This window comes from Salvelinus alpinus, chromosome 14, assembly GCF_045679555.1.
Source record: "Salvelinus alpinus chromosome 14, SLU_Salpinus.1, whole genome shotgun sequence".
Classification (NCBI taxonomy): domain Eukaryota; kingdom Metazoa; phylum Chordata; class Actinopteri; order Salmoniformes; family Salmonidae; genus Salvelinus; species Salvelinus alpinus.
Genome location: NC_092099.1, coordinates 13,848,687 through 13,870,157, shown reverse-complemented (window position 1 = coordinate 13,870,157; position 21,471 = coordinate 13,848,687). Strand labels below are relative to the sequence as shown.

Here is a 21,471-nt window from a genome sequence, read left to right as displayed (position 1 = left end):
GGACAACCGAAAACTCTTTTGGAAACCTTTTTTCTAAGAGTGTAGGCTATAGCGAAGGCTGGTTCAACAGCAATCCATTGTCTTTTTTTATCCTGTCGATTTTATGATATCACGCTTCTGACCCCAAGCTATTTACAACTATTGTTGTTGTTTGAAAAAAAAAATGGACATCTTGTTTTTTGTTTAATTTTATTAAAAAACGAATTTGGCGCATGTAACAAATAACAATTTTGAATTCACCATCCTGGCTTTATGGTGAACGTCCAGCTCACATGCAATGCAATTTAGGAGCCGTCTGCTATTTCTGGAGAAGTGTGAATGTTTATAAATAATCTTTATAATCTTTGTCCAAGGTGGCTTAGCAGTTCAGACGTCTTTTTCTGTTCCGTATTGTCGTGTCCTGTATATATATATATTTACACCTTTCTTCGCATATCTTTTATTTATTTTATTATCCAAGAACTCAACTACAAAAGCTTTCCTGCAAAAGCTTTCCTGCAACCCGCTTCACCAATTACAAAAAGTATTATTTACCTCAATCTGAAAATCCATCGTGGAAGCTAGCCAGGGGCTAATTCAGAAGCTAGCCTGAAAGCTAATCAGAAGCTACTCCGATAGCTAGCCAGAAGCTAATCTGTAGCTGCCCCGAAATTAGCCGGTTTGCTGGCTAGCGTTGGTGTTTCAGCTGCCCACGTTTAGTGGTCATCAGCTATTCCTTTAGCTCGATAATCTACCGGCACTTTTGTGCAACGCGACTCGGACCGGAGCATTCCGGGACTTTTTTTTTTTTTTTTTCTCTCAGTTTCCCCGGATTCCAGCCGCAGGCTCTGGACACTTGCACCTTGATTTCGCAGCTAGCTAGCTGCAAACCGTGTGACTATTGGCTTACGTCGACCCCGGAGCAAACTCAAATCATTCTGGAGCTAGCCAACTGAGGAGTTCCATCACCATCCGGACCCGTTTCTTTTGTTGCTGCTGCAGATACGGAACCCCACCGGGCCTTCACGACTGACTGCCGCGACTGACTGCCGACGTTATCTGCCCGAGGGATTTATCCAACTGGCACCTCCGTCCCGACGTTACCTGAACTGCTTATCGGCTGCTATCTGAACAAGTTTATCGGACAACTATTATTATTATTATTATTTATTTATTTTATTTTTTTCCTTGGGTCACTATATCTATTTTGCCAATTTGGATTGATCCCCTCTACCACACGGAACCCCACTACACGGAACCCCACTAACCTACCGACGGAAACGCACGAGGTATCTACAAACAGACCTCCATCCTATGCTGCTACCGATAGCCATATACCCGGCCAGCTGTCTGGATCGCCACGACCCCAACCAACCTCTACTCACTGGACCCTTATTGATCACTCGATTAGCATGCCTCTCCTTAATGTAAATATGCCTTGTCCATTGCTGTTCTGGTTAGTGTTTATTGGCTTATTTCACTGTAGAGATTCTAGCCCTGCTCTCTATACCATATCCAACCTCTCAGTTCCACCACCCACATATGCGATGACATCACCTGGTTTCAATGATGTTTCTAGAGACAATATCTCTCTCATCATCACTCAATACCTAGGTTTACCTCCACTGTATTCACATCCTACCATACCTTTGTCTGTACATTATTCCTTTAAACTATTTTATCGCCCCCAGAAACTTCCTTTTACTCTCTGCTCTAGTAGCTCTAGGCGACCAATTCTCATAGCTTTTAGCCGTACCCTTATCCTACTCCTCCTCTGTTCCTCTGGTGATGTAGAGGTGAATCCAGGCCCTGCAGTACCTGGCTCCATTCCTATTCCCCAGGCGCTCTCTTTTGATGACTTCTGTAACCGTAATAGCCTTGGCTTCATGCATGTTAACATTAGAAGCCTCCTCCCTAAGTTTGTTTTGTTCACTGCTTTAGCACACTCTGCCAACCCGGATGTTTTTAGCCGTGTCTGAATCCTGGCTTAGAAAGACCACCAAAAATTCAGACATTTTCATCCCCAATTACAAGATTTTCAGACAAGATAGAACGGCCAAAGGGGGCGGTGTTGCAATCTACTGCAAAGACTGCCTGCAGAGTTCTGTTATACTATCCAGGTCTGTTCCCAAACAATTTGAACTTCTACTTTTAAAAATCCACCTCTCTAAAAACAAGTCTCTCACCGTTGCCGCCTGCTATAGACCACCCTCTGCCCCCAGCTGTGCTCTGGACACTATATGTGAACTGATTGCCCCCCATCTATCTTCAGAGCTCGTGCTGCTAGGTGACCTAAATTTGAACATGCTCAATACCCCAGCCACCCTACAATCTAAGCTTGATGCCCTCAATCTCACACAAATTATCAATGAACCTACCAGGTACCACCCCAATTCCGTAAACACGGGTACCCTCATAGATATCATCCTAACAAACTTGCCCTCCAAATACACCTCTGCTGTTTTCAACCAAGATCTCAGCGATCACTGCCTCATTGCCTGCATCCGTAATGGGTCAGCGGTCAAACGACCTCCACTCATCACTGTCAAACGCTCCCTGAAACACTTCAGCGAGCAGGCCTTTCAATCGACCTGGCCGGGGTATCCTGGAAGGATATTGATCTCATCCCGTCAGTAGAGGATGCCTGGTCATTTTTTTTAAAATGCCTTCCTCACCATCTTGAATAAGCATGCCCCATTCAAGAAATTTAGAACCAGGAACAGATATAGCCCTTGGTTCTCTCCTGACCTGACTGCCCTTAACCAACAGAAAAACATCCTATGGCGTTCTGCATTAGCATCGAACAGCCCCCGTGATATGCAACTTTTCAGGGAAGCCAGAAACCAATATACACAGGCAGTTAGAACAGCCAAGGCTAGCTTTTTCAAGCAGAAATCTGCTTCCTGCAACACAAATTCAAAAAAGTTCTGGGACACCGTAAAGTCCATGGAGAATAAGAACACCTCCCAGCTTCCAACCGCTCTGAAGATAGGAAACACTGTCACCACCGACAAATCCACTATAATTGAGAATTTCAATAAGCATTTTTCTACGGCTGGCCATGCTTTCCACCTGGCTGCCCCTACCCCGGACAACAGCACTGCCCTCCCCTCTGCTACTCGCCCAAGCCTTCCCCATTTCTCTTTCTCCCAAATACAGTCAGCTGATGTTCTAAATGAGCTGCAAAATCTGGACCCTTACAAATCAGCCGGGCTAGATAATCTGGACCCTTTCTTTCTAAAACTATCTGCTGAAATTGTTGCCACCCCTATTACTAGCCTCTTCAACCTCTCTTTCGTGTCGTCTGAGATCCCCAAAGATTGGAAAGCAGCTGCGGTTATCCCCCTCTTCAAAGGGGGGGACACCCTTGACCCTAACTGCTACAGACCTATATCTATCCTACCCTGCCTTTCTAAGGTCTTCGAAAGCCAAGTCAACAAACAGATTACCGACCATTTCGAATCCCACCACACCTTCTCCGCTATGCAATCTGGTTTCAGAGCTGGTCATGGGTGCACCTCAGCCACGCTCAAGGTCATAAACGATATCGTAACCGCCATCGATAGGAAACAATACTGTGCAGCCGTATTCATTGACCTGGCCAAGGCTTTTGACTCTGTCAATCACCACATCCTCATTGGCAGACTCGACAGCCTTGGTTTCTCTAATGATTGCCTCGCCTGGTTCACCAACTACTTCTCTGATCGAGTTCAGTGTGTCAAATCGGAGGGTCTGTTGTCCGGGCCTCTGGCAGTCTCTATGGGGGTGCCACAGGGTTCAATTCTTGGACCGACTCTCTTCTCTGTTTACATCAATGATGTCGCTCTTGCTGCTGGTGATTCTCTGATCCACCTCTACGCAGACGACACTATTCTGTATACTTCTGGCCCTTCTTTTGACACTGTGTTAACAACCCTCCAGGCGAGCTTCAATGCCATACAACTCTCCTTCCGTGGCCTCCAACTGCTCTTAAATACAAGTAAAACCAAATGCATGCTCTTCAACCGATCGCTGCCTGCTCCTGCCCGCCTGTCCAACATCACTACTTTGGACGGCTCTGACTTAGAATATGTGGACAACTACAAATACCTAGGTGTCTGGTTAGACTGTAAACTCTCCTTCAAGACTCACATCAAACATCTCCAATCCAAAGTCAAATCTAGAATTGGCTTCCTATTCCGCAACAAAGCATCCTTTACTCATGCTGCCAAACATACCCTTGTAAAACTGACCATCCTACCAATCCTCGACTTCGGTGATGTCATTTACAAAATAGCCTCCAAAACCCTACTCAATAAATTGGATGCAGTCTATCACAGTGCCATCCGTTTTGTCACCAAAGCCCCATATACTACCCACCACTGCGACCTGTACACTCTCGTTGGCTGGCCCTCGCTTCATACTCGTCGCCAAACCCACTGGTTCCAGGTCATCTACAAGACCCTGCTAGGTAAAGTCCCCCCTTATCTCAGCTCGCTGGTCACCATAGCAGCACCTACCTGTAGCACGCGCTCCAGCAGGTATATCTCTCTAGTCACCCCCAAAACCAATTCTTCCTTTGGACGCCTCTCCTTCCAGTTCTCTGCTGCCAATGACTGGAACGAACTACAAAAATCTCTGAAACTGGAAACACCTATCTCCCTCACTAGCTTTAAGCACCGGCTGTCAGAGCAGCTCATAGATTACTGCACCTGTACATAACCCATCTACAATTTAGCCCAAACAACTACCTCTTTACCTACTGTATTTATTTATTAATTTATTTTGCTCCTTTGCACCCCATTATTTCTGTCTCTACTTTGCACTTTCTTCCACTGCAAACCAACCATTCCAGTGTTTTTTTAGTTTTTATTTTACTTGCTGTGTTGTACTCACTTCGCCTCCATGGCCTTTTATATTTTTATTTATTTATACATATATTTGTTTGCCTTCACCTCCCTTATCTCACCTCACTTGCTCACATTGTATATAGACGTATTTTTTCTTTCACTGTATTATTGACTATATGTTTGTTATACTCCATGTGTAACTATGTGTTGTTGTATGTGTCGAACTGCTTTGCTTTATCTTGGCCAGGTCGCAATTGTAAATGAGAACGTGTTCTCAATTTGCCTACCTGGTTAAATAAAGGTTAAATAAATAAATAAATAAAAAATAAAGCATTATATTTGGGAGCAGCATAACGTTCAGTGGACATTCTCTTAATATTGGTTCTTTGTCCAGATTCTGTGGAAAGTTGGATGTGCGTAAAAGCCTCCATTGTCTGAGTTGCCTTAATATTATATGCACACGGGGAGAAATGATGGTGCCTGTAACTGTATTTAGACATAACCTACAGTATTTAGACATAACCTACAGTATTTAGACATAACCTACTGTATTTAGACAACCTACTGTATTTAGACATAACCTACTGTATTTAGACATAACCTACAGTATTTAAAACAAGTTGTTGTTTTGTCTTGATTAGAATTTGATAGAATTATTGACTCTGTTTTGAAGCCTTATCAATAGTGAATTTAATATTGTTTCTTGACAACGTTTGGTAATTCCATGGCTCAGACATGGCCGACATAATGCAATTGAACAATATATTTCCATGTTGAAGCCATGTAATTAGGCTTCTTACAATGTGGACAGCAAACACGTAGCAAAGATGGGATAGGCCTACATACATTTTGTTATTTTGTTTCCGTAGGGTATTTAACAAATTAGGCAATAGCGGACTAACAATGGAATTGGAGTTGATGACAACGCAATACATAAAAGACCATAAAAACACATCCTGAAGTAACCACATATTTAGACATGGAGCCGTTTCTGATTGGCCAGTTAGGGTTCAAGCCTTGACATATCTACAACTTGTTTTTTCATCAAAACCCAACCCTTTCGCACCACCGCTAGCTGCTACTAAATATTTCTGACACCCCCCCAAACCTATACCGCCAGCGCAAAGATTCACCATTGCGTTAGGTTTGTTAAAATACAGCCCTGAGAGTGTTTATGTTAGCTCCCTGGTACATATGAGTCACTGCAGCTCTTCTACCTCCCTAACCGACAATTGATTAACACGCCAGTGAGTGAACAGTGGGTGGCAGGCCAGCAACCCCCTCTTTATAAGCTCTAATGTGCCAAACAAGCACACTATGATTACATTTGACCATCACCTGGCTCTGGCTGTCACAATTTGCAGCAGAGGAGGCTGGTGGGAGGAGCCATAGGAGGATGGGCTCATTGTAATGGCTGTAATGGAATGAATGGAATGGTATTGAATGGAAACCACGTTTGACTCCTTTCCATTTTTTACATTTCAATGTGTCCGTCCTCCTATAGTTCCCCCCACCAGCCTCCTCTGGTTTTCAGATACGACATCAGTGCAATAATCTCTAATGAGTCATTCTAATGTAAATGTTTTAAATAATGTGTACAAACAACAGCAAACAAGCAGATTTGCATAACATCACGGTCCTTTTTTTAAAGCTCATAACGTCGCCGTCCATTTTTCAAATCCTTAACCTAGATCATCTCTTGATTTCAAACTATGTACAAGAATCTGAGACTGTGAACTACTTCCACATTGTTCCACATAGAATCATGCTCACCTCTTTGCTTTCCTCTATGTCCGAGGAATCGCTGCTGAAGTCCTCAGTGTTGAGGTCCGACTCTCCCACAGCGATGGGCACCGTGACGGTCAGGCTGGCGTTGTGGATGAACGGCATATAGTCAGTGTTGTCATTCATTATGTACTTCCCTGCTGCATTGCTGCCCACCCCCACTCCCAACCCACTGGTGGCGCCATTGCCACCCTTTATGTAATCGGGGTCTTTCATGATCTCCACAGTGGTGTGGTTGGAGTTCCAGTTGGTCCCCATGGTTTTGTGGAGGTCATCCAGGGTCTTGTCCTCGTTCAGGCTCCTCTTCTTCTTCCTCAGACAGATGCTTTGGAAAGAGCGGCGCACCAAGGCCTTGACGAAGGCGATGCCCTGGTGGATGCGGCCTATGGCCACCGTCAGATTGTTCATCTCGCTGTCATCATCCGTGGCCGCCAGGTTATCAGCACTGAACGAGCTCAGCAGCAAGGCCAGGAACAGATTCAGGACCTGCCACACACACACGCACACAAACACACGCACAACTGATGGTTTAAAGTTACTGTAATTGATTTACGGTGGATTAACAGTGTTGTTAACAGTCATACGGAGATACAGTAGAGCTGAAAACGTACCACTAGGTTCCCGATGACCATGACCATCAGGAAGACGATGAGACACATGCTCTGACCAGCCACCTCCATACAGTCCCACATGGTCTCGATCCACTCCCCACACAGCACCCGGAACACAATCAGGAAGGAGTGGAAGAAGTCATGCATGTGCCAGCGGGGCAGTGTGCAGTCTGTAGAGATCTTACACACACAGTCTCTGTAGCTCTTCCCAAAAAGCTGCATGCCCACCACGGCGAAGATGAAGACAATGATGGCCAGTACGAGGGTGAGATTACCCAGAGCCCCCACTGAGTTACCAATGATCTTGATCAGCATGTTCAGTGTAGGCCAAGACTTGGCCAGTTTGAATACTCTCAGCTGCATACAAAGAGAAGAACGGGATTAATATTAATTTCTATTCCAATATGTTGACAGTCAACTTTTATACCAGTGATTATTGACTGAACATGCAGCATTTTGGATGCTGTGCTGGAGTGTCGATGCTCTTACCAATCGGAATGATCTGAGGACAGACATTCCAGACACGTTGGCCAAGCCAAGCTCCATCAAGCTCAAACTGACAATGATACCATCAAATATATTCCAGCCTTCCTGAAAATAAATGTATGGATCCAAAGCAATAATCTTGAAACACATCTCAGCTGTGAAGATACCTGTGAACACCTGAGTAAAACAACACACAAGAATAGTGACAACAGTAATTAACATGTCATGTGCTTAAAATGGCCAATTTTAAAGTGATATGGCAAAAACAAATGACATGTGACTGCGTACCAGGTTTCCCACATAAAGCATGGTGTTGAACTCCCCAGACATTGGGTAATGCTCCATAGCCATGAACACTGTGTTCATAACAATACATATGGTGATAGCTAGGTCTACAAACGGGTCCATCACAATCATATTGACTATTTTCTTGATCCTCAGCCACTTCGGACAACAGTCCCAGATGAGGAAGGTGTTGGCAAACTTGTACCAGCAAGGAGGGCACTTCTGTCTCGATTCTTCAAGTTCTGATACATATAGAGGAGAAATAACAGAGAAATATTTGTTTTATGAATGTGTTCTCATTTTGTCTATTCATGCTATTTGTTCTAGGGGGTGTATGGGGTATGGTATAGTCGTACACACCTTCCATAGTGTTGGTTATAACACTAGCTACACTGAGCGCCCTCTGTCTGGCAACGGGGTCTTCCAGGAAGTCCATAGAGGCCTGGTACGATCCATATCGGGCCGTTCTATACTCTGTCTCCGTCGGGTTTTCCTGGAGTTACATAATTTGGAAGCATTATCAATGTATTAATAAGTCATCACAAACCAATTGCATCAGCAATATTCTGTATCTCAGCACAATGTAAACACCAAAGATGGCCATGTTCAAGGGCCAATTCATCTCTTAACCAGGAAGTCATTTATCTGTTCAACCAAAAAATACTGTATTTCTAATCACATCAACAGACATTTTTTCATAGTTTCTTATCTATATGGAATAAATAAAAATCTATATGAAAATCCAAACCTGTTTTATACTGCCTTATATTTATTATTTTTAACAAAATGTAATCTTTAGCGTGTAACTGTATGTAAATATACCATAAGTAATGTTTAGGTAGTCAAGGAGAGAAAGAAGGAAGAGAGAGAAGGAAAGGAACAAGATGCACACTACAAGACCACAGCAGAGCTAGAGTAGAGGCACGGCAGACGGAGACAGAACAGAACTGGTTTAGAGACAGCAGAACAGAACTGGTTTAGAGACAGCAGAACAGAACTGGTTTAGAGACAGCAGAACATAACTGGTTTAGAGACAGCAGAACATAACTGGTTTAGGCCATCCAGGCTAAACTACACTTCCTTGCATTGTCATCAGTAGAGGCCTTATCTACTGTCACCTCTGGCAGAAGGAGTCCCTCAGGTGACCTGGGGAGTGAAGCCCCGCCCACTAGGGACACCACCCCGTTGCAGTCGACGGAGCTGTGCATCTTCCCATTTGCTGGCAGCAGGACGTGTGATGGCATGCTGTTCTGGCTCACGTTACTGGAGCGCCGGTCGCTCCGCCGAGGGACAAACAGAGAGCCCCGGCGACTGTCGTTGTCCTCGAAAGTGCTGTTCTCGTCGTCGGCAAAGTCGTTCTCCGAGCCTATGTCCCGCGCACGGTCCCGGAAGCTGTAGAGGCTAGCCCGGCTGTTCCGTCTGGACGAGAACAGGGGTCCGCGGATACTCAGGAAGGACTGGGAGAAAAATACATTCCTCAGTGCCTGTCACTGGCATAAGCATGGGTTGAGAAGTGGAGTAATTTAAGATGGAAGAATGGGTCCTGCAGAGGGTGATTGTGATGAAGATGATGCAATGATGTTGATTATCTAGAGCAGTGGTTCCCAAACTTTTTATAGTCCCGTACCCCTTCAAACATTCACCCTCCACCTGCATACCCCCTCTAGCACCAGGGTCAGCGGACTCTCAAATGTTTTTTGGTAAGCCTGCCACACACACACACAATACGATACATAAGAATGAGTGGGAGTTTTTCTCACAACCCGGCTCGTGGGAAGTGACAAAGAGCTCTTATAGGACCAGGGCACAAATAATAATATAATAATAATCAATAATGTTGCTCTTTATTTAGCCATCTTACATATAAATCCTTATTTGTTCATCAAAAATGGTGAATAACTCACCACAGGTTAATGAGAAGGGTGTGCTTGAAAGGATGCACATAACTGCAATGTTGGGTTGTATTGGAGAGAGTCTCAGTTTTTGTCACGATCGTCGTATGGAATGGACCAAGGTGCAGCGTGGTGAGTGTACATTTTTCTTTATTTTGCAAATGTCGCCAACAAAACAATAATACAACAAAAACTAACGTGAAGCTCCGTAAGGCTATACATGCACAAACGAAGACAACTACCCACAACTACCAAAAGGAAAAAAGGCTGCCTAAGTATGATTCTCAATCAGAGACAACGATAGACAGCTGTCCCTGATTGAGAACCATACCCGGCCAAAACATAGAAACAAACAACATAGAATGCTCACCCCAAATCACACCCTGACCTAACCAAATAGAGAAATAAAACGTCCCTCTAAGGTCAGGGCGTGGCAGTTTTAAATAATTTCCCACACACAGTCTGTGCCTGTATTTAGTTTTCATGCTAGTGAGGGCCGAGAATCTACTCTCACATAAGTACGTGGTTGCAAAGGACATCAGTGTCATAACAGCGCGATTTTCCAAGGCAAGAAACTCTGAGCGCAGCCCTATCCAGAAATCTGTCAGTGGCTTCTGATTAAAATACATTTTCACAGAACCGCTTGTTGCAATTTCGATGAGGTTCTCTTGTTCAGTTATCGGTAAGTGGACTGGAGGCAGGGCATAAAAGGGATAACAAATCCAGTTGTTTGTGTCATCCGTTTCGGAAAAGTACCTGCTTAATTGCGCACCCAGCTCACTCAGGTGCTTCGCTATATCATATTTGACATTGTCCGTAAGCTTAAGTTCATTTGCACACAAAAAATCATACAATGATGGAAAGACCTGTGTGTTGTCCTTGCTAATGCAGACAGTAAAGAGCTCCAACTTCTTAATCATAGCCTCAATTTTGTCCCGCACATTGAATACAGTTGCGGAGAGTCCCTGTAATCCCAGATTCAGATTATTCAGGCGAGAAAAAACATCATCCAGGTAGGCAAAGTCGTGTGAGAAACTCGTCATCATGCAAGCGGTCAGACAAGTGAAAATTATGGTCAGTAAAGAAAACTTTAAGCTCATCTCTCAATTCCAAAAAACGTGTCAATACTTTGCCCCTTGATAACCAGCGTACTTCTGTATGTTGTAAAAGCATTACATTGCATAAGCAGAAAATACACGAGAGTTCAGGGGCCTTGATTTAACAAAGTTAACCATTTTCACTGTAGTGCCCAAAACATCTTTCAAGCTGTCAGGCATTCCCTTGGCAGCAAGAGCCTCTCGGTGGATGCTGCAGTGTACCCAAGTGGCGTCGGGAGCAACTGCTTGCACGTGCGTTACCACTCCACTATGTCTCCCTGTCATGGCTTTTGCGCCATCAGTATAGATACCAACACATCTTGACCACCAAAGTCCATTTGATGTCACAAAGATGTCCAGTACATAAAAAATATCCTCTACTGTTGTCCTGGTTTCCAGTGGTTAGCAGAAGAGGATATTTTCCTTAATAGACCCCCCATAAACATAACGGACATATACCAGGAGCTGTGCCAGGCCCGCCATGTCTGTTGACAGCTGTAACGTATAGAATTCACTGGCTTGTATGCGAAGCAGAAATTGTTTCAAAATATCTCCTGCCATGTCACCGAGGCGTCGTGAAACAGTGTTGTTTGATGAAGGCATTGTCTGTATAGTTTTTGTTGGCCTTTTCCCCCAGCATTGTCCCATCCATATCCGTGGTAGCAGGAAGAATGAAGTCCTCCACAATAGTATGGGGCTTGCCTGTCCTAGCCACTCGGTAGCTCACCATATAAGATGCTTCTAGCCCCTTCTTATTATTGGTATCTGTTGCTTTTATACGTCTTACTACTCGAAAGTTGTCTTTATTCTCGCTAAAAAAACTCCTGTGGCTTATTTTTCAAATTGTCATGTTTCGTTTCTAAATGTCTGCGCAAGAGTGAATGTTTCCCTCGAGAGAGTAACAGTTAATGTGATTGGATGTTAATTATTTGCCACGTCTACCTGTATTTGACATTGTGTTGTTATTTCGCTGAACAGTAGATGGTTTCATTTTATTTTTTGCAGTGAAATGAGGGTACTCAGGTGGGAAAAAAACCTCACCCAATGTATAGCCCCGTTGGAAAATATAAATGTACTGTTTGAAAATGTGAAGAGAAAAAAACATATTTTTAAATGGCGTACCCCCGACGGCATTGTGCGTACCCCAGTTTGGGAATACCTGATCTAGAAGATGACCTCAGGGATAATATAAAAGGAAATGTGCAAGAGCACAATGAAGAGGATAATGATGGTAATGACGACAAGCACAATCCTGTTGCCTTTGCTGATGAGGATGATGAGGAGGATGCTGATGAGGAAGATAGTGATTACGATGATAATACAATTGAAAGATGACGGTGCTGCTGAAAATGGAGATGATAGGGTAGCGTTGATATTGATAATGCCGAAAATAATAATGATGATGAGATGAATAGATTCACTAAGGAGTGTGTAGCATGCACAACAATTCTCCAATACAGCGAACACACATGATTTTGATAGCCAAAGGTAAAGGTAGGGTAAAGCAGTATGATAAATTATCCTGACCTGGTATGGTGCTGAACAGCTCATGTCATAGTTGTGCAGGTTAGAGGCATCCATGGAGAAGCGGAAGTGACTCTTTTTCATACTGCTTTCGGACTCAGACCTGTGACACTTGTCATTGTCCTCTCTCTCCTCCTCCTCCCTCTGCTTCCTCTTCTTGCGCCTGTTGCGCCTCTCTTTGGCGCTCTTGGAGCTGAGTTTGGAGGCCTCTGAGGAGGTCTCAGTGAGGTCCCCTCTCTCACTGAATTCCCCACTCTCAGCTGCCATCACCGTTGCCGCCGCCTGTAAACCAATCAACACACCTAAGCTATGGTTGTCAGGGGAAACACGTGACTCAGCAGGGCAACACGTCAGAAATAGACACAATAGGCTATTAAATGCCTTCTAAATTTAGATTAAAATACATTTACCTTTGAATACCTTTGAACATTTGTTATCTGAATTCTTTAAAAAATCTTGTCCATTTTCAGTTTAAGATAAATAAGAATATGAAGAGTATATTTCCAAAATGCTATATCCATTAGTTTTTCACATTTGTGTTTTTTCACTGGAAATGATTGTTTATGGGTGCCTTCATATGTGTGTAAAACTGCTGAGCGTGAAAAACTCAGCAGCGTTGCAGTTCTTGATACAAACCAGTGCACCTGGCACCTACTACCATACCCCATTCAAAGTTACATAAATATGTTGCCTTGCCCATTCACCCTCTGAATGGCACACATACACAATCCATGTCTCAATTGTGTCAAGGCTTAAAAATCCTTCTTTAACCTGTCTCCTCCCCTTCATCTACACTGATTGAAGTGGATTTAACAAGTGAAACAAATCAATAAGGGATCATAGCTTTCATCTGTATTCACCTGGTCAGTCTACGTCATGGAAATCATGTTTTGTACACTCAGTGTATATCTATTGTTTAGCTGGAATGGAATGTTCGTATCCTCTATATTTGACTGTAATATGTGGTTGTTTTACCAAGCTATCTTAAGAGGAATGCATGTATTGCTCTGGATAAGAAATGTTTGCAAAATTCGTTTTAAAATATTAATGTCACAAATGTATCATTTGTACAGCTCTATTATAAATGCCATTAGTTGTTACATTTGACTGTGTAAAACCTAGCAGTACTACTTATTTCTCTAAGAATGAGGCAGATATCTACCATTTTGCTAAAAAAATACATGATTATTTGTCTCTCTGAAATGAAACCATCAAGCGATAGATTTTAAACAAATACATGTCTGTCACTGAACAATTAGATAGTGGAAAAAACACACCCATCTCTTTCATCATTTCTTTAAACAACAAAAGGTAATTTACCTACATTTCTGAAAATGGATATATAGCTTTTAGGAATGAAACTCTTCAAATATCACTAGCAATGTAAATGACTATTAAAGGAATTCCATGGTTGTTGTAATTAATGAGTGTGCTGTAATGTTTGGCATATAGAGTTGAAATGGGGGATATCCTGTACCTGTGCATCCTCCTGCTGTCTCCTCAGCTGCTCCAGCATGGCTTGGAACTCCTCCTCCTTCTTCTGAGCCTCCTCCATGGTGGCCTGGTTCTGCTCGTCGTACGCCATGGCAACCACAGCCAGGATCAGGTTGATCAGGTAGAAGGAGCCCAGGAAGATGACCAGCACAAAGAAGATCATATACGGCTTCCCAGCAGCCCGCAGGGTCTAGAAGAGGAACAACACCTCTTGTGACACATTTCTTACAACCTCTTCGAACATATCTCCAAAGTAAATCACCAGTCTTTCGTATTACACCTCGTATAACATATCTCTTTTGAGAGGATGCTAGTAGAACCCTAAAAGGACCATGATAAAACATGCATAAAATGTCTGCTCACGTAACAAGCAATTTGGAACATGCACATTAACCCTGTGACATTGCACACCTGATCTGGGGTATTGTTCTGTATTATTTGCTCAGAATGCTTCGCTGATCTCTCTATTCAAGGGACAACAATGCATTCAAAAAGACATGTTGTCTTTGCTTTAGTCATGATGCGCCAAATCTTTGTTTCTTTGAGCAGAAATGCACCTGCCCTCCATTAGGAGGTTGTTTGAACAGGGGACTGGCAATCTTCTTTTTGATTTCTGTTTTGTAATGGGAGAATGTACTCATTTTCATCACACAGCAAATGATGCCTGTCTTTGTGTTTTCAAGAGAACCTGTACCCATCAAGTTAAACATGTCACAAACTAGGGCCAGGATCTATTTTAACAAACCTAACGCATTGGTAAATCTAAGCACGGACGGTAGTGCCATACGTCCAGGGTGTGTCAGAAATATTGTTGCTGTTTTCACAGTCGTTATTTTGAGCGCAATAGCTGGCGGTGGTGTAGGTGTGACGAGGGCTTGGCCACTCACTATCCAATCAAGGTGTTCCATGGCTTATTACTGCTTTTGTCTCAAGTTCTGCAGGTCTTTGTGTTGTTATCAACTCCAATTCGGCTGGGGACACGGAATATTCTGGTCCTAGTCCATTGTTGATTGATCCTACGGTTTATTAAATAGCATAGGTTACAGTAACAAGGGATAGCAACAGTAAAAAAATAAATAAACATCTAGTGGTTGCTCAATATGGTTGGAGTGTTGACAGTCAACATTGTTGTAGTTGGCTTCAATGAGTATAGGCCTTAACGCATCGCACTTCTCAAGTAAAAATGACTAGGCTCCCGTAAATTGTGCTGTATGTGCGAGGCACGTTCTCAATAAGCAAGATGTTGCCTAGTCATTATATAGCCTGCCATTATAGGACAGCACTATTTGAATAGCCTATGTTTGGAGGAGCGTATCTGGTAACCGGACAAGAGGCTGGTTACGTATCTGGTAACCGGACAAGAGGCTGGTTACGTATCTGGTAACCGGACAAGAGGCTGGTTACGTATCTGGTAACCGGACAAGAGGCTGGTTACGTATCTGGTAACCGGACAAGAGGCTGGTTACGTATCTGGTAACCGGACAAGAGGCTGGTTACGTATCTGGTAACCGGACAATGGGGATGGTTACGTATCTGGTAACCGGACAAGAGGCTGGTTACGTATCTGGTAACCGGACAAGAGGCTGGTTACGTATCTGGTAACCGGACAAGAGGCTGGTTACGTATCTGGTAACCGGACAAGAGGCTGGTTACGTATCTGGTAACCGGACAAGAGGCTGGTTACGTATCTGGTAACCGGACAAGAGGCTGGTTACGTATCTGGTAACCGGACAATGGGGATGGTTACGTATCTAGTAACCGGACAAGAGGCTGGTTACGTATCTGGTAACCGGACAATGGGGATGGTTACGTATCTAGTAACCGGACAAGAGGCTGGTTACGTATCTGGTAACCGGACAAGAGGCTGGTTACGTATCTGGTAACCGGACAAGAGGCTGGTTACGTATCTGGTAACCGGACAAGAGGCTGGTTACGTATCTGGTAACCGGACAAGAGGCTGGTTACGTATCTGGTAACCGGACAAGAGGCTGGTTACGTATCTGGTAACCGGACAAGAGGCTGGTTACGTATCTGGTAACCGGACAAGAGGCTGGTTACGTATCTGGTAACCGGACAATGGGGATGGTTACGTATCTGGTAACCGGACAATGGGGATGGTTACGTATCTGGTAACCGGACAATGGGGACGGATACGTATCTGGTAACCGGACAAGAGGCTGGTTACGTATCTGGTAACCGGACAAGAGGCTGGTTACGTATCTGGTAACCGGACAATGGGGATGGTTACGTATCTGGTAACCGGACAATGGGGATGGTTACGTATCTGGTAACCGGACAATGGGGATGGATACGTATCTGGTAACCGGACAAGAGGCTGGTTACGTATCTGGTAACCGGACAATGGGGATGGATACAAGCCGAATGGAGCACTGCAGGTAGGCCGATGGGAATTGTGAATAATACAAAAGCATGTCGGCAAAAGCCTCGCGACTAGAATCCTTTTATGGATAGGCTGCTCGTGAATTATAAAGACACCAGACACATTGCTGTTGAAGCAGCTTTCGTTATAGTAGGGTACGTTTAAAAAAAAAATCAAACTAAATCAAACGAAACGGAAAAACAACTTAAATGTTTCTAAATATGAGTGTCCCCGGATTAACTTATCTTTTGCTCCATTATTGGCATACAACCTACATGGAGAGTTTTTTAATGCACTTCCAAAATAATAACAGGAGCTGGCTAAAACAATGTATTAGCCTACATAGATAAAAGGGAGATGCCCGCTCACTGTTTTGCTGCTAAAGCGTTGGTGATGAAGATTCATTTCAAAGCGGTCTCACGACCCAAACCCTTTGGCGGCCCTGTGTTTTCACATGTACATTGATTGTTTTTTTATCTGATGCTACACTAAGATAAGATCAGAAACATACATTTTTCTAAACTAATCCAATCTGTAAGTGGTTGGATTCATAGCAACTGTTAGTGAGATAGTTGTTCCAGTTTGACGTAAGTAGTCTCCATGTACTTTATTGTCTTCCCTACTCTGACAGGTGTTCTGAATGCAAGTTAGGGGTGATGTAAAAGTGCCGGATATCTTCCTCCAAATTGGATCTAACAGAGATTGAATATTACATTGCAAACTACATAATGTGACACATTAAGAAATATTCAAATAAGGCTTTACACCCTTATTACTCAAAGGATGTAAACCCGAAAGAGAAATGCACTCAGCTGGAGTTGATTGTTAATTCATTTAGTGTCGTTTTAACTCCAGAAATATCAACACCATGACCGAGTAGTTTTCAGACAAAATGGGGGTTGGACCATATAAACACCAACATGTTGTTAAATACGACTCCATATGAGTTGAATTAACTCTTGCAATTTTACTGTGTATGCTTGGTTTTTAATGAAATGAAACGAAATGGGAAAAAACATTTGTTTTTCACGTTTCTAAATACGAGGTTTATGGGCACAAAAAGCACATCTCACTTGCTCCATGTGCATATGGGCACTGTGTGTCACAACTGGATAGGCTTTGCTTCCATTGTTAAAATCCATGCCATAACCAACCGCGTTACCGCTAAGTCCAGTATTCGGTTGGTCTTAAATATCCCAAGCAGCGCATACTGAAATTGGCACTTTGGTGCACGTTTTTAAGGACACACCTTAGATAATGCCAACCCTCCCACCTCAGCACATGCAAGCTCATTTAAGACAGGTAAATGACCAATCCTGGCATATGGTTTGAAAATAGAAGAGTGCCGGCTTTAACAGGTTGAAATTGCAAACAAGCGTGCATTTGACAATTGCGCTGGGCGTTGGTTTAACACCAGACAAAATTATAGCCCATAGTGTTCCTCACAGGTGCAGTCAGAAGCACAGGAACACAGGGATCTCCACTGAGCACAGAAGCTGGCACAAATGGGTCTGTCCAATGCAACGACAACACTAGCAGTCCTTTTGCCTGTAGAAAAGCCCCCAGTATCACGTCATAATGCAGACAGACCATAGAGTTGGGATAGAGGGCGCACTTGGCCCAAAGCCTTTTTTAGCAAGGGTAGCGCCCCTTGAGGTAGGCTTGAGGAACCAGCCTGATCGCTGCCTTCACAATTCTTTAAGGAATGGCCATCAGGCTGGTTCCACCAGGCTTCCAATGAGAGCTTTCACCATTTTGAAGTAGTCAACATGGTGGGACTTGCTATGGGTCAACGAACGATCACAGAATTCCATCCTGGTCAGCGGAAGGGGTAAGCCAATGAGTTATACTCCTGAGCAAACATTCCACAATTACAGGTGGCAGTTAATCACTAACCTTGGCTTTATACCTGTTTAGATGATACACTCCAGCACAGTAAGTGGTATGCACCTATTCAGTCTATGTACAAACTACCAATAAACTCATAGATGTAAAAGAGTAAGACATGGACTACTTTAAAATGGAGATAGCCCTCAATGGCAGTAGCCAAGCTGTCACAAAAAGCGGCCATTGCAAAGACAGGAGATGAGCTCTCTAGTACATCTCTATGAGACAGACCTGCTGGTAGAGGTTCTCCCAGTAGTCCTGAGTCATCAGTCTGAACAGAGACAGGAAGGCCCAGCTGAACGTGTCAAAGCTGGTGTAGCCGTAGTCTGGGTTCCGGCCCGCTTTGACGCACCAGAATCCCTCTGGACACAGCCTACAACAAACAACAAGCCTGGGAAACTCAAACAGAATCAGAATCACCATCACTGCATTCCCAATATCCTGTGAAGTCTATTTTGATGTTAACGCACAAAGACATGCACGACCGCACGCAGGTACGCACACGCACACACACAAACAAACGCAAGCACAATCAATAGTGCATCCTGACAATGAGACACAAAGGTAGTAATGTGGGCTCAATCTTACCCAGCACCACTGCCATTTCCACAAAGCAAAGCATCCCTTTTACCTGGGAGGTAGTAATAATTATCTACAGGAAAAAGAGACAAGTCAATCTTTCGTCAACTGCAAAAAAGAGAAATGATTTTCATTCTCACCTCCATCATCACAGCATTGTAACTAGTGAACAGTTCAAAGCTTTAGTCATGAAAAGCCCTTTCCTTATCTATTGTCTCCCCTTTGATCCCATGGCTTCCCAGGTCCTAGTGTCATGGCCATCCAGGTGCCATTTTCCCCATTTGGGTGGTGACTCAATGCCCTCCGTGTTGACAAGCTAAACATGCCACTAGTATCACCCACAAACCGGCAGTGTTATGATGAACCGCCACACTACTTCCCACCAGAAGCTCTTACGAACCCCTCTCAGCCATTCCTGTCATTTTACATTTCGCTCTTCAGCCGGGGCTGCTTGTTTGGCTATTAGCAATGAGCTGTGACTCACTCACTGTGGTCCGTGGTTACTAGCACGGCTTTCACCCTCCAATGACTGTCTAAAGCCAAAGAAACATGCTTACCAGGATTATTAGTGTAATTGGTCCAGTTGAACGGGACGGTCTCGTTAAAGTCTGCATCATTATACTCCTTCCCATTAAAGTCCAATGTATCATTCAAGAGGTTGGTTGAGTTAGGACGGATCCTTAAACATTTGTTTCTTAAATTGCCCATGAACAGCTGCAGCCCTACTAGGGCAAAGACACTTAGGCAGAATACAGTGAGGATCATCACGTCTGACAGTTTCTTCACTGACTGGATCAGCGCTCCCACAATGGTCTTCAGGCCTGCAGGACACGACAGAACCTCACTGTTATTCGCATAGGAGTCTTATACAGTGTATGCAAAGAAGAAGTGTCATTTGTATACAATGTAAACATCACAGCATGAAACGTCATCTCTGTTGCTCATATGTTTAAAAACAAATAGTGTGGAGGTGTCCAAAACGCAAAATCCACACATTTTTCATTTTGGTTTTTCACTAGAAATGATTGCTTAATGTGTGTGTAAAATATGACTGTTCTCAGATTTTTTATTCATAGATTTTATATGTGTCTAAACGTTATATTTCCGTTGTTTAGCTGGAATGGAATGTTTGTATACAGTGTATTTGACTGTATGTGGTTGTCTCACCTAGCTATCTTAAGATCAATTAACTGAGTCGCTCTGGATAAATAACTAAAATATTACATGCAAATTATTTACATACAGATGTTATATAACTGTATTGATTTGTTTTATATTGATGTCACAAATGTATCATTTGTACAGTCCTTAATTAAAAAAATGTGTTATTTGTTACTTTGGACTGTGTAAAACCTAGCAGTCCTACTTAATTCTCTGAGAGTGAGGCGGATATACACTGAGTGTACAAAACATTAAGGACAACTTCTTAATATTGAGTTGCACCCCCTCTCCCCCTTTTGTCCTCAGAACAGCCTCAATTCGTCAGGGCATGGACTCTACAAGGTGTCAAAAGCTTTCCACAGGGATGCTGGCCCATGTTGACTCCATTGCTTCCCAAAGTTGTGTCAAGTTGGCTGGATGTCCCTTGGGTGGTGGAGCATTGTTGATATACACGGGAAACTGTTTAGCGTGAAAAACTCAGCAGCTTTGCAGTTCTTGACACAAACCGGTGCACCTGGCACCTACTACCATACTCTGTTCAAAGGCACTTAAATCTTGTGCCTTGCCCATTCACCCTCTGAATGGCAGAGAATCAATCAATCAATGTCTTAATTGTTTGAAGGCTTAAAAATCCTTCTTTAACCTGTCTCCTCCCCTTCATCTACACTGATTGAAGTGGATTTAACAAGAGACATCAATAAGGGATCATAGTTTTCACTTGGGTTCACCTGGTCAGTCTATGCCATGGAAAGAGCAGGTGTCCTTAATGTTTTTTACACTCAGTGTATAGGGTTTTGCAAAACAACATGATTATTTGTCTCTCTAAAATGAAACCATCAAGAGATAGATTTTAAACAGATACATGTCTGTCATTGAACAACCCCATGCCATGATTAGATAGTGAAAAAAACACACCAACCTCTGTCAAACGTTCTTTAAACAATAAAAGCGAATTTACCAACATTTTTGAAAATGGATATATAGCGATTTTGAAAGAAACTCCTCAATTGTCAAAGAATGGTACGCTGGCAGTGCAGTGACACATATTCTACTGTCTCAACTGGTGGTCTTACACCATAAGAATGTTTAATCTGTTATCTAACGTTCTTTTCTCCACTAGAATTATATGAGCCATGATAAGCATATAATATTTTCTGACTAAGATCCAAATCCCATTAATATGTTTATAGCACACAATGTAGCTTCAAATTAAGTCTCTGATTGCTCTATGGTTGATTATAAAAACAAATAAGCTGAGGAGCATAGTTGTTATCATGGCCAGGCAGTTCTGGCCACAAATTGACATATGTTGTAGTAGATATTATACCTGTGTGTTATACACCCTACCAAGAGTTTGGATCAGAAAATATGTCGTAGGGTATAATAACAAAAGCATGCATGTCTGTGAGGAAGGGCATACATCACAATCAGCTCTGACGTATGACCCACCCTTACCAGACCAAAACACAGTCTGTCTTCACT

The 21,471-nt window shown here is 43.2% G+C and overlaps 1 protein-coding gene across 2 annotated transcripts in view; it reads right to left on the bottom strand.

The window, feature by feature from the left end:
* Window positions 1–21,471, bottom strand: part of LOC139538454 (sodium channel protein type 2 subunit alpha-like) — a 50,251-nt gene that overhangs the window by 14,871 nt on the left and 13,909 nt on the right. For both annotated transcript variants that reach the window (XM_071340524.1, XM_071340523.1), the window contains 11 exons: window positions 19,386–19,649; window positions 18,838–18,901; window positions 18,481–18,622; window positions 13,966–14,172; window positions 12,492–12,770; window positions 9,094–9,432; window positions 8,336–8,468; window positions 7,979–8,217; window positions 7,694–7,867; window positions 7,205–7,561; window positions 6,582–7,079 (listed from right to left, as the gene is read on the bottom strand). In XM_071340524.1, coding sequence (XP_071196625.1) covers window positions 6,582–7,079; window positions 7,205–7,561; window positions 7,694–7,867; window positions 7,979–8,217; window positions 8,336–8,468; window positions 9,094–9,432; window positions 12,492–12,770; window positions 13,966–14,172; window positions 18,481–18,622; window positions 18,838–18,901; window positions 19,386–19,649 — 2,696 coding nt within the window. The remainder of the gene's footprint in view (window positions 1–6,581; window positions 7,080–7,204; window positions 7,562–7,693; window positions 7,868–7,978; window positions 8,218–8,335; window positions 8,469–9,093; window positions 9,433–12,491; window positions 12,771–13,965; window positions 14,173–18,480; window positions 18,623–18,837; window positions 18,902–19,385; window positions 19,650–21,471) is intronic.